The 18,634-nt window shown below is 39.9% G+C and overlaps 1 protein-coding gene across 2 annotated transcripts in view; it reads left to right on the top strand.

Moving 5' to 3' along the window:
* Positions 1-16,220, top strand: part of TNPO3 (transportin 3) — a 37,122-nt gene extending 20,902 nt beyond the window's left edge. Inside the window, exons 9-23 of one of the 2 annotated variants that reach the window (XM_075857557.1) lie at positions 7-114; positions 850-941; positions 2,005-2,144; positions 2,355-2,546; positions 3,060-3,151; positions 4,069-4,145; positions 5,211-5,271; positions 5,395-5,535; positions 6,354-6,470; positions 6,602-6,696; positions 8,954-9,110; positions 10,089-10,256; positions 10,427-10,539; positions 13,403-13,497; positions 15,559-16,220. In XM_075857557.1, the coding sequence (XP_075713672.1) occupies positions 7-114; positions 850-941; positions 2,005-2,144; positions 2,355-2,546; positions 3,060-3,151; positions 4,069-4,145; positions 5,211-5,271; positions 5,395-5,535; positions 6,354-6,470; positions 6,602-6,696; positions 8,954-9,110; positions 10,089-10,256; positions 10,427-10,539; positions 13,403-13,463 (1,614 nt within the window). In that variant the 3' untranslated portion in view covers positions 13,464-13,497; positions 15,559-16,220. Of the gene's footprint in view, positions 1-6; positions 115-849; positions 942-2,004; positions 2,145-2,354; positions 2,547-3,059; positions 3,152-4,068; positions 4,146-5,210; positions 5,272-5,379; positions 5,536-6,353; positions 6,471-6,601; positions 6,697-8,953; positions 9,111-10,088; positions 10,257-10,426; positions 10,540-13,402; positions 13,498-15,558 lie in introns of both variants that reach the window. The other variant, XM_075857556.1, reaches the window with a different exon arrangement.
* The last annotated feature ends 2,414 nt before the right edge of the window (positions 16,221-18,634 follow it).

Genomic DNA, 18,634 nt, shown 5'->3' with positions numbered 1-18,634 from the left:
TCCCAGGAGGGAGTTCCTGAGGAAACGGATGATTTTGGAGAATTTCGTATGAGAGTTTCTGACCTAGTGAAGGATTTGATCTTTCTAGTGGGCTCGGTGGAGTGCTTTTCTCAGGTGTGTTTTGTAGAAATCCTTGAAGCTCACAAAATGGCATTGTTTATGTACTTGTATGAGCAAACAGTCTGTCTACGCTGATGCTAGCTGGATCAATTATTGACATTGAATCTATTAAAGAATGAAGAAAACCGCTTTCAATATGCCCTATTGGACATGCAAAAATCTGCATCAAAACGGAATGTATGAATCCAGTCTAAACACTGCCGCCGTTTAGTCTTTATTTCATATGTAATAATAATTTTTATTTTGGGGAGCAAAAAAATAGCCAAAGTGTTTTTGGGTGACAATAATTCACTTGGGTGCCTTTTTATTATTTTATATTTTGGCCTGGTGTGCAGAGCAGGTAAGTGCTTGTAAGGCAGGGAAAAACATTTCTTTTCACCAGGACAGATTTTCTAGTCTCGATGGTGACCGGTCTTTACCCCGCTTAGTTTTAGAGGAGACGACTGCTTTGAGCATTCCAGTCGCATTTGTGAGTCCATCTGTATTTGTGTATGGAAGTAAGGGGTTCAGCATTGAGTACTACTATATGCCCCCCTCTCCTCAATAATAAATAATAGTAAAATAATAAGGAAATTAATACCGATATTTACATTGGACACCTCCTGCCACGAATTGTAGGAGGTCTGCGATGGATTTTTGTGCTGAGCAAGTGTTTTATGTTCACTGGATGACCATGTTTTTTTTTTTCTTGGCAGTTTTAAACGTTGTGTATTTTTATTATGTTTACAGTTGTATTCTACCTTGAAAGACAGTAATCCACCATGGGAAGTCACGGAGGCTGTGTTGTTCATCATGGCTGCCATTGCCAAAAGTATAGACCCGTAAGTGTGTGTGTGTGTGTATGTGTGTGTGTATATATATATATATATATATATATATATAATCTATCCGCATGGGGGTCAGCGTGTAAAGCAATACATATCTTGTGATACTTGCTTAAAGAGACTGTCACCACATTATAAGCGCCCTATCTCCTACATAAGGAGATCGGCGCTGTAATATAGGTGACAGCAGTGCTTTTTATTTAGAAAAACTATCTATTTTTACCACTTTATGAGCGATTTTTAGCTTTATGCTAATGAGTTTCTTAATGCCCAAGTGGGCGTGTTTTTACTTTAGACCAAGTGGGCGTTGTACAGAGGAGTGTCTGACGCTGACCAATCGGCATCATGCACTCCTCTCCATTCATTTACACTGCACTAGCGATATAGTTATATCACTATGTGCAGCCACATAATCAAACGCTAACATTACTGCAGTGTCCTGATAATGAATACACATGACCATCCAGCCTGGACGTCATGTGTACTCAGAATCCTGACACTTCTGAATCTTTTCTGTGAGATTTCCAACAAGGCAAGCATAATCTCGTTTACATCGTAATCTCGCTGGAAATCTCACAGAAAAGAGTCAGAAGTGTCAGGATTCTGTGTACACATGACGTCCAAGCTGGAGGTCGTGTATTCATTATCAGGACACTGCAGTAATGTTATAGTTTGTGTATGTGGCTGCACATAGTGATATAGCTAAATCGCTAGTGTAGTCTAAATGGAGAGAAGTGCATGACGCTGATTGGTCAGCATCATACACTCCTCTGTACAACGCCCACTTGGTCTAAAGTAAAAACACGCCCACTTGGGCATTAAAAAAACTCATTAGCATAAAGCTAAAAATCGTTCCTAATGTGGTAAAAATAGATTGTTTTTCTAAATAAAAAGCACTGCTGTCACCTACATTACAGCGCCGATCTTCTTATATAGGAGACAGGGCGCTTATAATGTGGTGACAGTCTCTTTAAACATGATCTTACCTCTTCCCCCAGATCTTGTGTGTACAAGTCTCCTTTGTGCACTACAGCTTACTTTCTTTACTATTCGTTTTAAGGGAGAAAAACCCAACTTTAATGGAGGTGTTAGAAGGAGTGGTCAGGCTTCCTGAATCCGTGCATGTTGCTGTGCGGTATACTAGCATTGAACTGGTAGGAGAAATGAGCGAAGTAGTGGACAGAAACCCTCAGTTTCTTGGTAAGTCTTTGAACCTATGTTTTACATTTTTCAGATTGTTTCATCAGTATATCAAATGTTGGAAAGATTCATCTAAGATCCTATGCGTATTATAGGATTGCTTTTTCGACATTGTATATTTCTGCCAGTAACTGAATTTTCCTCTTCCAAAGTTCTTATTGTTGCATATTTTTTTAACATGATTGATTGTAACCATCCCTCTCATTGTAGATCCAGTGTTAACTTACCTAATGAAAGGCTTGTGTCAGTCAACCTTGGCTTCGCCCTCTGCCAAAGCCATCCAGAATATTTGCTCTGTGTGTAGAGACCACATGGCACAGCACTTTAGCGGACTTCTGGGGATTGCAAAATCTTTGGACTCTTTTACTTTGCCACCTGAGGCTTCTGTCGGACTTTTAAAAGGTGAGAAGTTAGAGATGAGTTATTTCACTTATTTTTAGTAAAGATTAGTAGTAAGATCTAATATATAATAGATTTAATAAAACTAAAAAAAGCCAATACAGTCCTTATTATGACACTTGAAAATGAGTTGACTGGAATAGGTAAATTATAACTTTGCAAGTAGAAATGTTAAGCTCCTTTGCTTTCTGAACAATAACCAGTTGTAATTTGAGTAGAAAAGTGGATATTCCTATCCAATGAGTGTCAATGTGCACAGTATGGTGAAAGAACGTGGACCATACGTGGAAGTGTCCCTTTACACATACTCACTTGTCGTATGGATTCAGTCATGTCTGAAATTGCAAAGACCTAGATAAAGTCACTTAAATCTCTGAAATTGATTCAAGTCTAAGAACAGTATAAGTTGGCACATTCTAAAATCTATCTGGGTCTTATGTATTGCATGTAATTTACGTCACAGAAATCTAGGATTTCCACTGTCACACCCACTTCCTTCTCTCTGCCCCGCTTTAGGCACAGCATTAGTCCTGACACGTCTGCCTCTGGATAAGATCTCTGAGTGCTTGAGTGAGCTGTGTTCTGTCCAGGTTGAATCACTTAAAAAGGTGAGAAAATAATTCTGTGGATTATATGATTATGGCTGGTTTTGTGTGTAATTTTAAAGGACAATAGCAAAGGTTTGACAGTTTAGTCAAGTTTTGCTATATAACGTGTAACTATGCTTCTCGTAAAACTTTTGACATGTCATGTGACGTGCCAGAAGTTTTGTTTAGTGGGGCCCGAGCACTGAGACCCCCCCACCGATAGCGAAAATGAAGCGCTCAGGTGAGCGCTGTGTCAGTTCGTTTCTGTTTGGTTTTCCTCAAAAAGCAGAGTAAGCCGTGTACGGGCTCAATAGAAAGTCTGAGTCTGTACACCGCTTTCTCGGCTATCAGAAATGAAGAGGCACCGCACTCACCCGAGCGCTTCTGCTGCTTCCTATTAGCGATCGGTGGGGGTCTTGGTGCTCGGACCCCCACAGATTAAAACTTCTGACATGTCAATTTGACATGTCAAAAGTTTTATGAAAGTATATTTAGACTTTTTAATATATATATATATATATATATATATATATGCTATACTACTATAGAAGGTTTAGTATATTGTTTTTATTGCTTATATTTGTAAATAGATTTTTAAGGCCAAAAGTCATTCCCAAGGGTAGAAAAGTCGTTTTCTTAGTCACTGGCTTCTGCAGTAGAATGTTCTGGATCTAGTCTTCAAGTGGTTTTAGCATCCAGTCTAGAACGCACTTTAAATATAAGACCAAGACTCCCGACGTTAAATGAAGCACATTAGTTGTCATTTGTGGTAGGCCTATATATTGTGATTGCTTGCTATCCGTTATAGTAAGGAAAGCAAATGCGTGTAGGAGCTTTAGCTCGTCTGTTGGTTCGTTATTACATCCATGTGTGTTTCTGTGGTTTTTGTTTTTTTATTAATAAATGCATTGAGATGTGTCTTCTGCTACCTTACCCAGCTTCTCTCTCAAGACCCTAACAATGGTATATCCTCTGACCCCACACTGTTTCTGGACAGACTGGCCGTCATCTTCAGGTAGGTTTGTCACAACGTGTGGGTTCTCATTAATTTAAATTGGATATTTCATTTTAATTGAGATAGATATGAGATGGATAGATAGATATGAGATGGATAGATAGATATGAGATGGATAGATAGATATGAGATGGATAGATAGATATGAGATGGATAGATAGATATGAGATGGATAGATAGATATGAGATGGATAGATAGATATGAGATGGATAGATAGATATGAGATGGATAGATAGATATGAGATGGATAGATAGATATGAGATGGATATGAGATGGATATGAGATGGATATGAGATGGATATGAGATGGATATGAGATGGATATGAGATGGATATGAGATGGATATGAGATGGATATGAGATGGATATGAGATGGATATGAGATGGATATGAGATGGATATGAGATGGATATGAGATGGATATGAGATGGATATGAGATGGATATGAGATGGATATGAGATGGATATGAGATGGATATGAGATGGATATGAGATGGATATGAGAGAGAGAGGGAGATATGAGAGAGAGAGGGAGATATGAGAGAGAGAGGGAGATATGAGAGAGAGAGGGAGATATGAGAGAGAGAGGGAGATATGAGAGAGAGAGGGAGATATGAGAGAGAGAGGGAGATATGAGAGAGAGAGGGAGATATGAGAGAGAGAGGGAGATATGAGAGAGAGAGGGAGATATGAGAGAGAGAGGGAGATATGAGAGAGAGAGGGAGATATGAGAGAGAGAGAGAGATATGAGAGAGAGAGAGATATGAGAGAGAGAGAGATATGAGAGAGAGAGAGATATGAGAGATATGAGAGAGAGAGATATGAGAGAGAGAGAGAGAGAGAGAGAGATATGAGAGAGAGAGATATGAGAGAGAGAGAGAGAGAGAGAGAGATATGAGAGAGAGAGATATGAGAGAGAGATAGATATCTCTATTTTTTTTTATTTTTTTTTTAATATATTTTTTTCCTATATATATATTTTTTTCTATTGAGGCGGCACATGAAAATAATGGGGGGAAAAAAAGGATTGTACTGAAACTGCTTTTGTTTTTTCCTTTTTAAAGGCATACTTCTCCCACAGTGGAAAATGGGCAGACACACCCATGTCAAAGAGTCATCCAAGAAGTAAGTACCAAAGATTACGTGTTATTTCCTGCATGGGCCAATTGTTAGCACATGCAGGCTAACTTCCTGTTAAAAAAGTAGATACAGAGTGTTTATTTCTTAATATAGTTCATGTATTCTCAGATATGGCCTGTGATGTCAGAAACTTTAAATAAGCACCGTGCAGACAATCGCGTTGTGGAGCGGTGTTGTCGATGTCTACGTTTTGCCGTGCGATGTGTCGGGAAAGGATCAGCTGCTCTCTTGCAGCCTCTTGTAACTCAGGTATTGTGGGATATCCAACAGCCAACTCGGAATAGCAGATTATATCCACTGTGGTATATACTTTGTGGATTTTGTGAACGTATGATCTACTGCTCTGATATACAAGGGATAAAGAGACAAAGCGATGTGTGGGTTACTTCTGGTAACGTTTTCTATCATGAGTGACCATCTGACGTAAGGATAGCGCTTGTATAGAGTGCATGAGCTTAGACCTCTGCCAGTCTCTAGAACAAAAGAGCCCTGGGCAGTTTTGAGTGCCATGTCCTTTTGTCTTTCGCCAAGTACATTTTGATACCATAGTAATTGGAATGAGTGGTGCTGTGCTATATAGTCCCATTCATTCCGGAGGCAGCTATGCCAACATTCACATACAGATCTCCAAGCGAAAAGCTGTGAAAGGCCGTGTTTGGAAGAGCGCCAGGAGGGGTCTCTTCTTTCTAGTGGTCAGTGGGTTGTCCGATTTCATAAACCTTTACTGATGCTGTCTTTATGACGTGAGAAAAGAAAGTTGGAACCAGAAGGTAACCGTGCTAATAACTGGTGACACACAGTTTAGTTTTTCAGGACTCTGTATTTATACATTACTACTGTTCTGTGCTATATCACTATTCGACTATTTTGGAATTTTAAATTGTAGTTCCTTTTTATTGTATTTTTCTTATAAACAATAAATTTTAGCATTTAAAATGTTTTTCACCTGTGCTTTTTGACCTTGTATTGGTATCCGTCATCACTTCATATCCAACATGCTGCACACCTGTCTTGGATCTGCAAAAGCCCTTTACCTGAACTATGTTACCTTTGTATCTTCTCACTAGATGGTAAATGTGTACCAGATGCACCAACACTCATGCTTCCTTTACCTAGGCAGCATCCTGGTGGATGAGTATGGAATGGAAGAAGGTTGTCAGCAAGGGTTGCTTGATATGCTGCAGGTTGGTCACTTGCCAGAGACAGGGTGGAAAAAGCGTATTTTCTTTTGCAGCAACATATTTCCACGTACCATGTTGATGGTTATGCCTTGTAATATGAACGTGCTGAATTTTTCCTTTTCGTTTAATACCAGGCTTTATGTGTTCCAACCTTTCAACTACTTGAGCATCCAAATGGGCTCCGTAATCACCCAGACACCGTAGATGACATGTTCCGGCTCTTAACAAGGTAATGCTATATAAGAAACAAAAAAGAAAAACTATATCAGAAATATAACCAGCCACTCTTGGGTCATTGAAAAATTATGAAAATTTATTTAATTATTTAAACTCCAAATATTTTGAAAATATAAATGTATTCACACAAATTAAATTTTTTTTATCTCCTGGCCAGGAAAAGGTTACATACAGATACAAATAACCTCCTATACAGAATGTATTACTAATAAGTAGAAAGCATTGATGTACACCTTGTTTTCCCCACAAATCGGGGTAAATAGCATAGATCCAAGAAAAATCGCTAGGTTGAATTCACACCTGCGGTTTTTTTCCCTTTGCACATACTTATGTATATTTCCTCCAAAAATGACAGCAGTTCTTGTCAAAGAAACGTGTAGTAGATTTATAAGGAAGGCCTTCCCATATATGAAAAAAGCATTCCCCTATAGAAATAAAGCTATCATTCAGTGAGGGGATTGTATTTTCTAATGTGTGTGGCTCTCATTCCTCCCTTTCAAGGATCGATCTTGCCTCAGGAATCAGGGGTAATAGACAGTCTATTTCTTAGACCATTCCGGTCAAAATATATTCCTCCCGATCCTTATCATTATCACAGAGAGCTCCGTTCTTAATGATTTTATACGGCTTTTACCTTTAAACATCCGCAAAGAGACGTGGAAGAGCAGCAGGCACAATTTAAAGCTCCAATGCCTCTCACCAGGTGATATTCAGGTGATATTCAGCCCATAAGCTCATACCTTCCTTCAAGCCTTTAGGATTAGATTCTACAATATAGGCTTTATTACGTCTCTGACATGCAAGGTTGCTCCACAGAAAACATAGAGGTATTGGATCCAAAAGAAAGAGGGGCCCACACTTTCAAGAAGGTGATTTTCCGAACCATATAGTATCCATATAGTGTCCTTTTTCGTGCGATGTTCCCAACACGGCCAGGAATTCACAAGGCAGAGTCTCGACGTCACTACCCGCCTTGCTTGATTAGGTCAGCTGACGCGTTTCATCCCTTATCGGGATTTCCTCAGAGCTGAGGAAGACAGATATCACCTGGTGAGAGGCATTGGAGCTTTAAATTGTGCCTGCTGCTCTTCCACGTCTCTTTGCGGATGTTTAAAGGTAAAAGCCGTATAAAATCATTAAGAACGGAGCTCTCTGCGATAATGATAAGGATCGGGAGGAATATATTTTGACCGGAATGGTCTAAGAAATAGACTGTCTATTACCCCTGATTCCTGAGGCAAGATCGATCCTTGAAAGGGAGGAATGAGAGCCACACACATTAGAAAATACAATCCCCTCACTGAATGATAGCTTTATTTCTATAGGGGAATGCTTTTTTCATATATGGGAAGGCCTTCCTTATAAATCTACTACACGTTTCTTTGACAAGAACTGCTGTCATTTTTGGAGGAAATATACATAAGTATGTGCAAAGGGAAAAAAACCGCAGGTGTGAATTCAACCTAGCGATTTTTCTTGGATCTATGCTATTTACCCCGATTTGTGGGGAAAACAAGGTGTACATCAATGCTTTCTACTTATTAGTAATACATTCTGTATAGGAGGTTATTTGTATCTGTATGTAACCTTTTCCTGGCCAGGAGATAAAAAAAAATTAATTTGTGTGAATACATTTATATTTTCAAAATATTTGGAGTTGAAATAATTAAATAAATTTTCATAATTTTTCAATGACCCAAGAGTGGCTGGTTATATTTCTGATATAGTTTTTCTTTTTTGTTTTACATATATATCTTTCAGAATTGGCACCGTGTGATATTGATATCGCATTTTTTGTTGGGTTTTCTATTGGGTATGGTTTTCTAAAACTAATCTTGTTTTATATAATGCTATATAAGAGTCGGCACGTTGTTTTCCAGATGCGTTTGTCTTGCTTCTACCACATGCTGTTCAGCCGTTTCTTGTTGTCTTGCCCCATTTCGTCAGATTTTGCCAGTTAATTATCCGTTGGTGCCTTTACAACTGTGATATAATGTATGTCTGTCACCATGGGGATTAAGCTGCATTCATTCTGTATTTGGGTTATCTGCTCTCCTTTTAGGTCTTATTTCTGAAAAAGTGGAAATGAATCCTAGCAAAAAAGGAGAAAGGGAAACAGTCCCTCAAGACTAGGATCCGTTTCCTCTTTTAGGAAAAAAGACAAACTGGAGAGTGGCCCTCCTGAGTGTGAAGGCGACCTAAACGAAACGTTCCGCTCACCAGGTCATCTTGTGTATCTGCTCTCCTAGGTTCATTCAGCGCTGCCCCGTGGTCCTGCTGCGCAGTCAGGTGCTGGTGCATGTTTTACAGTGGGCTATCGCCGCCACTGCTCTAGACCATCGAGATGCCAATTGTAGTGTCATGAAGTTTCTCCGTGATCTTGTCCATGCTGGGGTGGCTAATGATGTAAGTTCACATTCTGTTACCATGTGCTGGCTGGTTTCTCCAGGACGTGACATAGCGCTTCTTTATGGTGTTTGATCTGTAATAGTGATTTTCATTTATGTGTTTTTTCTTTTTTTTTTGTATCAATTTAATTTTCATAGGAGAAGCTAGTGATGTAATTCAGGGGTTATTCAGTTAATTTAAGGCTTCAGTGGGCGCTGTATATTAAGTGCCAAGGGCATGATCAGATCATGTGCTGTGAGATCGGGAAACTTTTCCCAAAGCAAGATTTGTGAAAGTCTTTCCTGTCCTCATTGTACAGGACACTAAATATACAGCCTTGTGCTCAGAGCTTTAGGATTAGCTCTAGATTTTGCAAAATACATTTTGACATTTATCTCTTCCATTGTCCTATTTTCTTTCTTATAGTAGAAATAGCAACATACGTTTTTCAAAGCCATTGTAAACAGGACAGAAAATAAATGTGCATTTTATTTTTATTTCTTAAAGGGGTTTTCCAGTTTTATGTGAAGAAAGCTTAATCATTGTATAATAGTTCCGCATCTTTTTAATATACTTTTTCAATTGGAGGTCAGTTGGTGACATATTGAATAAAACCGATGCAAACTGAAGTCAGTTTGTCATCCACTTTTAACTGATTCAACCACTTCAGAGGAAAAAAAACAATATAGCAAGTGTGGACCTAGCTTATACCAGAATGTTTCCATTCACTGACATCAAGCAGAGACCTTGAGGAGTGGAAATACAAAGTATACTAGTTGCACAGGTTTTCATTATACAATGATTCGTCTTTATTTACATAAAACAGGAAATCCCCCTTAAATGCAGCCCAATATTCGGACCATTTCTGTTGAGTAAGGCTTCATATGAAATGGTGCGTGTGAAATCCATATGATGTGGGCCACGGAACGGGATTGGATCCCATCAGAGAAAGCAGAGAAGCTTTTCAAGTCTTGTCTCATCTGTCTCAATACCCAGCATGAAGAAAACTTTGAGGTACGGAAGGACCTGATCCAACAGGTGCTGAACCAGTTTGGGCAGCAACTGATTAGTCAGCTACTCCATGCGTGCTGTTTCTGCCTCCCACCTTACACCTTGCCTGATGTGGCTGAAGTCATCTGGGAGATCATGATCTTCGACAGGCCGGTAAGAAAAACCAATTCTATGAATCTCCTTTCTCGAGTTGTATAGTCCTGGAATTAATAGTGTGAGAATTCAAAGCAAGTCAAAATGATATAAACACATACAAGTTTCTTGTTTCGGATATTCTATTCTTGTTTTGGAAATGTATACACCATTTTATTTCTCCTTTTTAGACATTTTGTAGGTGGCTGGAAACATCGTTGAAAAGTTTACCAAAGGAGATGTCAGGGGGTGCTATCACGGTGACTCATAAACAGTTAACAGACTTCCATAAGCAAGTCACAAGGTGAGACACCGATTACGAAGCACGATGGTCACCATGCATTAACTCCTTAACGCCGAAGGACGGATATATCCGTCCTCAGCAGCTGCTACTTCGCGCAGGAGGACGGATATATCCGTCCTGTGATGGCGCGGGTACTGAGACTGTACCCACGCGATCAGCAGCAGGAGCACGGCTGTTATACTCAGCCTGGCTCCTGCTGCAACTGCCGGAATCGAAGCGCGCTCCGATTCCGGCAGTTTAACCCATTAAATGCCGCTGTCAATAGTGACAACGGCATCTAATGTGTTTGACAGAGGGAGGGAGCTCCCTCTGTCACCCGATCGGCGCCCCCGCAAACAAATCGCGGGTCGCCGTCGGGTTTCCATGACAGCCGGGGGTCTAACAAAGACCCCCAGGTCTGTCTTCAGCAACTGCCGGTTAGGCGATGCCGGAGGCATGACCTAACAGATTGCCTGTCAGTTTTACACTGACAGGCAATAATGCTTCGGTATACTAAGTATACCAAAGCATTATATATGCGATCGGCACATCGCATAGTGAAGTCCCCTGGTGGGACTTTAAAAAAAAATGTCAATCTGTTAAATAAAGTTTGTGGGGAAAAAAAAAAAAAATTACAGTCAAAATCAAATAAAACTACTTTTTTTGCCCAAAAAGTGGTTTTATTCAGTAAAAGTGTCAAAACAAATCACACATACACATATATGGTATCACCGCGATCGTAACAACTTGACCAACAAAATGAACACATTAATTAAACCGCCGCATGAACGGCGTCCAAAAAAACTGCAAAAAACAACGGCAAAATTCTCTTTTCTCCCATTCCACCCATAAAAAATAAAATAAAAGTTAATCTATAAGTCCTATGTACCCCAAAATAGTACTAATGAAAACTACACATTGGCCCGCAAAAATCAAGGCCACATACGGCCACATCGACGGAAAAATAAAAAAATGACGGCTCTTGGAATGCGGCGATGCAAAAACAAGCAATTTTTTTCTAAAAGGCTTTTTATTGTGCAAACGTAGGAAAAACATATAAAACCTTTACATATTTGGTATCCCCGTAATTGTGCCGACCCATAGAATAAAGTGAACATGTTATTTATGCTGCATAGTAAACGGCGTAAACTTATAACGTGAAAATCAATGCTGGAATTGCTGCTTATTTTCAATACTCTCCTAAAATAAAGTTAATAAAAGTTAATCGATATATTATAAGCATCTAAAAATGGTACAATTACAAAATACAACTCGTCCCGCAAAAAACAAGCCCTTATACGGCTATGTCGGCGGAATAAAAGTTACGACTCTTGGAATGCGACCATGAAAAAACAAAAAATCCTTGGTCATTAACGTGCAAAATGGCCCGGTCATTAAGGGGTTAAAGAGGCTCTGTCACCACATTATAAGTGCCCTGTCTCCTACATAAGGAGATCGGCGCTATAATGTAGGTGACAGTGATGCTTTTTATTTTAAAAAAACGATCTTATTTCACAACGTTGAGAGCGATTTTGGTTTATGCTAATGAGCTTTCTTAATGCCCAAGTGGGCGTATTTTTACTTTCGACCAAGTGGGCGTTGTACAGGGGCGTGTATGACGCTGACCAATCGGCATCATGCACTCCTCTCCATTCATTTAGACAGCAGAATCGCGTGCTTACTAGAACATGATCTGCAGCCACATACACAGCGATTCTGCTTGATTAACGTTAATCCAGTGTCCTGATAATGAATACACATGACCATCCAGCCTGGACGTCATGTGTATTCAGAATCCTGATACTTCTGAATCTTTTCTGTGAGATTCCAGCAACGGATACGAAATCTCGCGAGATCTCGGAGCTAAACGAGATTTGGTTTCACTTGCCGGAATCTCACAGAAAAGAGTCAGAAGTGTCAGGATTCTGAGTACACATGACGTCCAGTCTGGATTTCATGTGTATTCATTATCAAGACACTGTAGTAATGTTAGGGCTTGTGTATGAGGCTGCACATAGCGATATAACTATATCGCTAGTGCAGTGTAAATGAATGGAGAGAAGTGCATGATGCCGATTGGTCAGCATCATACACTCCTCTGTACAACGCCCACTTGGTCTAAAGTAAAAATACGCCCACTTGGGCATCTAGAAAGCTCATTAGCATAAACCAAAATCTCCTAACGTTGTGAAAATAGATAGTAATGCTTTTTATTTAAAAAAAACTGTCACCTACATTACAGCGCCCATCTCCTTATGTAGGAGACAGGGCACTTATAATGTGGTGACAGAGCCTCTTTAAGGTACTTTTTACACCGGCCCATTTTTGTAGACCGATCGTTGATCGGCGCTCGTTTGCTCCTGTCACACGGAGCTAGTATGGGGACGAGCGCTCGTTACTCCCATTGCTTGTCCCCATACATTGGCATGTGCTGCCGACAAAGAATATAGTTTTCACGTTTAAAACGATACGAACAGCAGATGAACGAGCGTTTGCATGTTCATAGGCTGATTGCTGCCCTGTTTACACAGGGCAATTATGCGTTCCTTGAATGCTCGTTTGCCCGATAATTGGACCGTGCTTAGTCAAGAGCATCCAGCATCACACAATAGGAGCCTTCCGGAAACAAGGGCTTTGGTATAAATGTACAAATAGTTGAAACATGTAAATAAGAAGAGCAGATGAAACCCACGTGTAACATGCCGCACTACATTGTAACTTTATTGCCAGCACACATTTCTGGAATCTTGCACGTTTCTACAATGTAGCTGTTTTCTGACCTGTATTTCTTGTTTGTGTCGTTATCGGTGACCTACTTGTGTGCAGGAACTACAACATGTGTAACTCGTGACCATATTCACCTCTTTTTGTGTTTTTGTTCCAGTGCTGAGGAATGTAAACAGGTGTGTTGGGCTCTGAGAGATTTCACCAGGTTATTCCGATAGCTGTGCTCCTACGTCACCCAGCCTGTCTGTCACGGTGAGTTACGTTTGTTTTGGATCCAGTCCGGTGGAATATGGTGGATTTTTTAACTAGTTTAATAGGAATATTTGGCAGGTGGTTCTGATCTGGTCTAACTTCCTGCTTTAAACTTGAGCTCCGTTTTGAAGCCTATTCCCTAGCCACCCCTATGAAGCTACATTGAACGTGGACTTGCTTAAAGAGAGTCTGTCATGGTGGTACATGATGGTGAAATAATGATGTAGTGTACACCTCGGTGACTTGAGAACACCTGTTTCAGTGTAGAACACAAGCCTATGTCCACAGCTCTTTGCGCCAGATATTTTTGTGCCATTTATGTAAATGGTGGCCACAACACTTGCACACAGCAGGGTAAATGCTTGGTCAATGCAACAGGCTTAAAAAAAAAGAAATAATAATAATAATAATTTGGGCGCTTTTGCGAAATTTTAAAAGGAACATTATTACGTATATAAAACAAAGCGTTTACATTAGACTTTAGACTACCCGAAGCGATTACGTGTTCTGCCTATCTGCAGCTGCCATTATAGGGAGCCTAGGAGCTAACTGCATACTGTTCTAGATTGAACACAATAATAAGTGTGCAGAAAGCTCACATACTCCATCTTACATAGATCACGCAACACGAGCTACTGTTCTTAGTGCCCATTCAGTCTTCTGGAAATTCTTCTCAAGAGTAAATGAGTTAAAGATGTTTTTGACTGATGGCTAAAGCTTCAATGGGCACTGTACTTTAAACAATCTTCGCATAAATCAATAGTATCAGCGAATATAAGAAACATTGTAATACCATATTATAGAAAAATGTATTTCTCCACTTATCAAACTCCTCAATCTTTTATCCCCATACAGTCTACATTGGCCTGTGTGAGAGGCCTTTAAATGGGTGCCGATCTACCTGTAATTATCGGTATGGATCAGCAGCACTGGACACACAACTGAAGTTGGTGCATGCCTCTTAGGTCGTAGTCCAATGACCCTTTAATGTAGATAGATGAAAGTGAGACCGCACTATAAAATGAGTGAAAAAAGGCTCGCACTGAGCTGAAATGTTGCATGTGGAATTAAACCGGATCACTTTTTCCACTCATTTGATAGTGCTGTCTCACTTTCCACTATCTACCTGTAATTATCAGTGATTGGCGCTCATTATAGGCACATCGAACTGTGTGTAAATCCCAGTTTTAGCCAAGATGGAGTATCAGATCAACTAAGGATCAGGTTATTGCTGCCCATAGAAGTCTATGGAGAGGGGGGGGGGGGAGAAGGTGCAGAGTGACAATCATTCCTGGAGCTGCTTAGAGAAAACTGAGAAATAGAGCCTGCAGAGGGGAAAACTGCTAAAAAAAATGGCCATATATATGTCATATTATGGTTCTGAATAGTATTATTCCTCATGTGCGCGCACATTCTGAAAGGTTAAGATAATGCCATTCACTGTTGCTCAGCAATAACCGGCCAGTCAGTTCCTTCATTAAATATATTCTAGGACGGTGTACTGGGGCAGAACCCATAATGCATATTAATGAGCAGCTATTTAGGGTAAGATACTGATTGAAATTGATGAAGAATTTGTAGGTTTATATGAAGATAATCTCACATAAAGCAAAATATATTAGATCTTTCTAAAATAATTGTCCAACCATTTAGAAAAGATGCCCCTTTAAATAAACTACATGAATTACCACCTCGGTTCTTATTGGCATATGAAAGCTAGAAACCTAACCTCTCCTGGCTCCGCTTATTAGAAGCTATAAAGTGTTGTGAAGCACCTGTAGCTGGACGGAGACTGCGAACAGCAGGGGTTTGCGTTTTACAACAGCTTCCAATGCTAATGGGGCGGGGGTCTTCCATGCAATTTATTACTAGTGCCGTGGAATTTCAGAAAGTTTGTATATATTTAGAAGACCGGAGATACAGCAGGCCGGTCACACCTTATTCCTGGGTGACATTAGAGATGCATCAGACATAGACACCAGTGAGATTTATCAAGTATCTGGTTTTTTTTAAGTACATTTGATATCTAGTAATTTTTTTTTTATTTATTTTTTCTCTCAGTGAAGTCAGGTTACCCAGGCCACTAAGACGGCACCTTCCGAACAGAGAACCATTGTGGATTGGCTTCTATACCCCATAGTGTGTGATGCCAAATGGGGGACGCAAAGCAAGGGGAAAAACCGACCAGAAAGCTTTGTGGATGGCGTCCCTATGTAACGTGTGCTGAAGATAATGAAAAGAACTGGGAAAAAGCGTAAAAGTTAAAACCCCTTCACTTCTGGTCAGAGGCAAATGTTCCCTGTAGAGCTGTGGTTTCTGTAAGAATCTTCCACAGTAGTAAGAACCTCGATGAGCAAACCGTGCCAGAAGTGTACTGATGCCCCAATCCCCCGCAGTGCCACATTGTCCTAATATTTGGGGGTGAAGGGGTTCTCCAGGCAATGTTGTGTGTGTGCCCAAGTGCCACATATGCGTTATGGGAGGGATTGGGGGAGAAGAAGGTGGGGTTAGGAGGGTTTAGAGCTTTCCTTGATGGACTTGTTTTAAAATAAAATAAAATACAAGAAAATACTAAAAAAAATGAAATGGATAAGAAAAAAAAAAAAAAGCAAGCCGTCGGATGAGATCATCAGTTGGCGGAAATAAAATTTGCGTGAATGCAAACAAAAATATGCAGCTAAACTTTCTGTGAAAAGAAAAAGTGCAAATAAAACTTACAAAAATGATTTTTACTTCAATGGTTTATTCTTGTTTACACTGGATGGCATTGTGTGACGTTTTCTGTATCCCACATGCTTCATCAATGAAACCATAGCCTAGTACATAACGTTACTTGTGTACACAGTTACACCTACAAGCACTATGACTAAACCGAATCCGCTATTACTCCAGTGATGACCGTGCAAGGGGGTACAACCCCCCCCCCACCCTTATTTTGGGTCTCTGCAGAAGAACAATGAAAACCTTTCCAAAAGTAAGGGTGGGTGGGGGGGGTTGTACCCCCCCCTTGCACGGTCATCACTTGTTCTTACTGTGCGTCTCATGTCAAACCATGCGCGTCAAACGGGGTCAAAGCGTGTACATTGACTTCTATGGTTTTTTCCATTACGTCTGAAAATAGGTCGTGTGAACCCAGCCGAAGTATTCTGTTTTTTAGTGTACCTGTGCTAATGAGCATAAGGGTCAGATCTTCGTTTGAAAAGCCATATCTTTATTCCTCAAGTCTTTCTGATTAACTCCGCCTCCTTACTCTTGATTGACCGCTTACTTTTGATTGACAGCATTCAGGGTGGGCCAGTATCAAGCAGTGGGCGGGCATAAGAAGAGGAACGAACGAGACTGCAGGATTATTAGCATAAAAGGCACAAAATGTTTTCAGACTGTTATTTACGGTCAGAGGAGGAGTTTAGGAGAGGGGATAGCGCCAATGAACTTTTGACAGCAGCTGCCAGTGAGGGGTGAGTAGAGTTCAATAGGTGAACTGCTGGTGACCGTTTCCCTTTCAACCCTAAGTTTGCATATGTAAAATTTACACGTTTTTGTCACCATACATGGGACATCTTGACTTTACAAAGTTTGATCTAGCTCAAGAACAAAATACGTGTGCGTTTTTTGAAGTAAGAACGGACACAAACGTATACTATAATGAAACTTAAGGGTGTTACAAATGCATACGTTTTTGTAACTTTAAAAACGCATACGTCTTCTTGCACTAAACGAGATGTGAACTTAGCCTTATTAAACTTGACTCTTCCGGGACCTGTTAGTTGCAAAATATATATGGGCACAAGCCAGACTGAAGACAGTCATGCAAATGAACCCGTTCTGTGTCTGTAAACAATCCTCCTATGTGGAATTATTTGGTATACTGGGTCAATCGGTTGGGTAACCAAAGCTACGGAGTGAGAAAATAATGCTCTTCACGTGTTCTGCTAAAAAGGGGAGAACCCTGCCCCAAAATGTTTTTTTTTTTTTTCTTTCTAACCCGGATTTTATAGATGACTATTGTAGTTGATGTTTACAGTCTCCAGTCTTCTGACTGGTTCCACTATATGTTTTAGGAACAGGCCTTAAAACCAATCCAGCCAAAAGTGTAGTAGTAAAGTGATGCACAAATGTTGGGTTGTGAAGTCCTGGATTAGTCGGCCTTCTAATTCACCCCAAAGCTTTGTATGCGTTTGCGGTCCCAAATTAGGTGATCTCAGGTTGGTATGTGACTGCTTGAATAATCTGTCCATAAAGCTCCTGCCAAATGCCATCTCTTTTACGGACCATTCGGAACTTGAAAGTTAGGGTAAGTCCCCGCGGGGCGACATTAACGCGGCTGAAAACCACGCTGACATGTTTTTTGGTTTTAAAATGATTTTGCTGGCACAACTGCTGTTTACCAATATCGTACAGCCATAAGAGTCCATGCATTAATGACCACACCATTTTACACAACTCCGTGGGGCCATTAACGGACTGTTTGAAAACCAGCACGTCGGTGTGGTTTTTGGCTGCGTTATGCTTTAACCCCTTAATGACCAGCCTATTTTAAACCTTAATGACCAAGCTATTTTTTGCGTTTTTCCATCGTCGCATTCCAAGAGCTATAACTTATTTTTTATTTTTGAGTCGACATAGCTGCATAGTCTTATTTGCGGGACAAGTTGTATTTTTTTAGGGGTACATATAATTTATTGATTAACTTTTTTTGGGGGGGGTAATGGAAAAAAACCCATAAATTTCACCATTCTTTTTTGCATCTTAGATTTACGCCGTTTACTGTGTGGTATAAATAACATAACTTTATTCAGTGGGTCATTACAATTGTGGCGAAAACCAAATTTTACCGTGTAAAAGTAAGAAAAGATACAAAATCTATATAAAACACTTGTTTTCAAAAATATTTGTTTTTTGTGTCGCCATGTTTTAAGAGCCATAATTGTTTTATTTTTTTGGTCGATGCAGTTGTATTAGGGCTTGTTTTTTTTTTTTTTTCTGGTTTTATTGGTACCATTTTGGAGTACATGTGACTTTTTGATCACTTTTTCTCACATTTTTTGAAGGCAGGATTCACAGAAAACTGCAATTCTGGCATTTTTTTTTATTTTAGTTTTTACGCCGTTTACCGTGAGCGTTAAATAACGTAATC

This window comes from Rhinoderma darwinii, chromosome 3 (assembly GCF_050947455.1).
Source record: "Rhinoderma darwinii isolate aRhiDar2 chromosome 3, aRhiDar2.hap1, whole genome shotgun sequence".
Lineage (NCBI taxonomy): Eukaryota > Metazoa > Chordata > Amphibia > Anura > Rhinodermatidae > Rhinoderma > Rhinoderma darwinii.
This window is presented reverse-complemented; position numbering and strand designations above follow the sequence as displayed.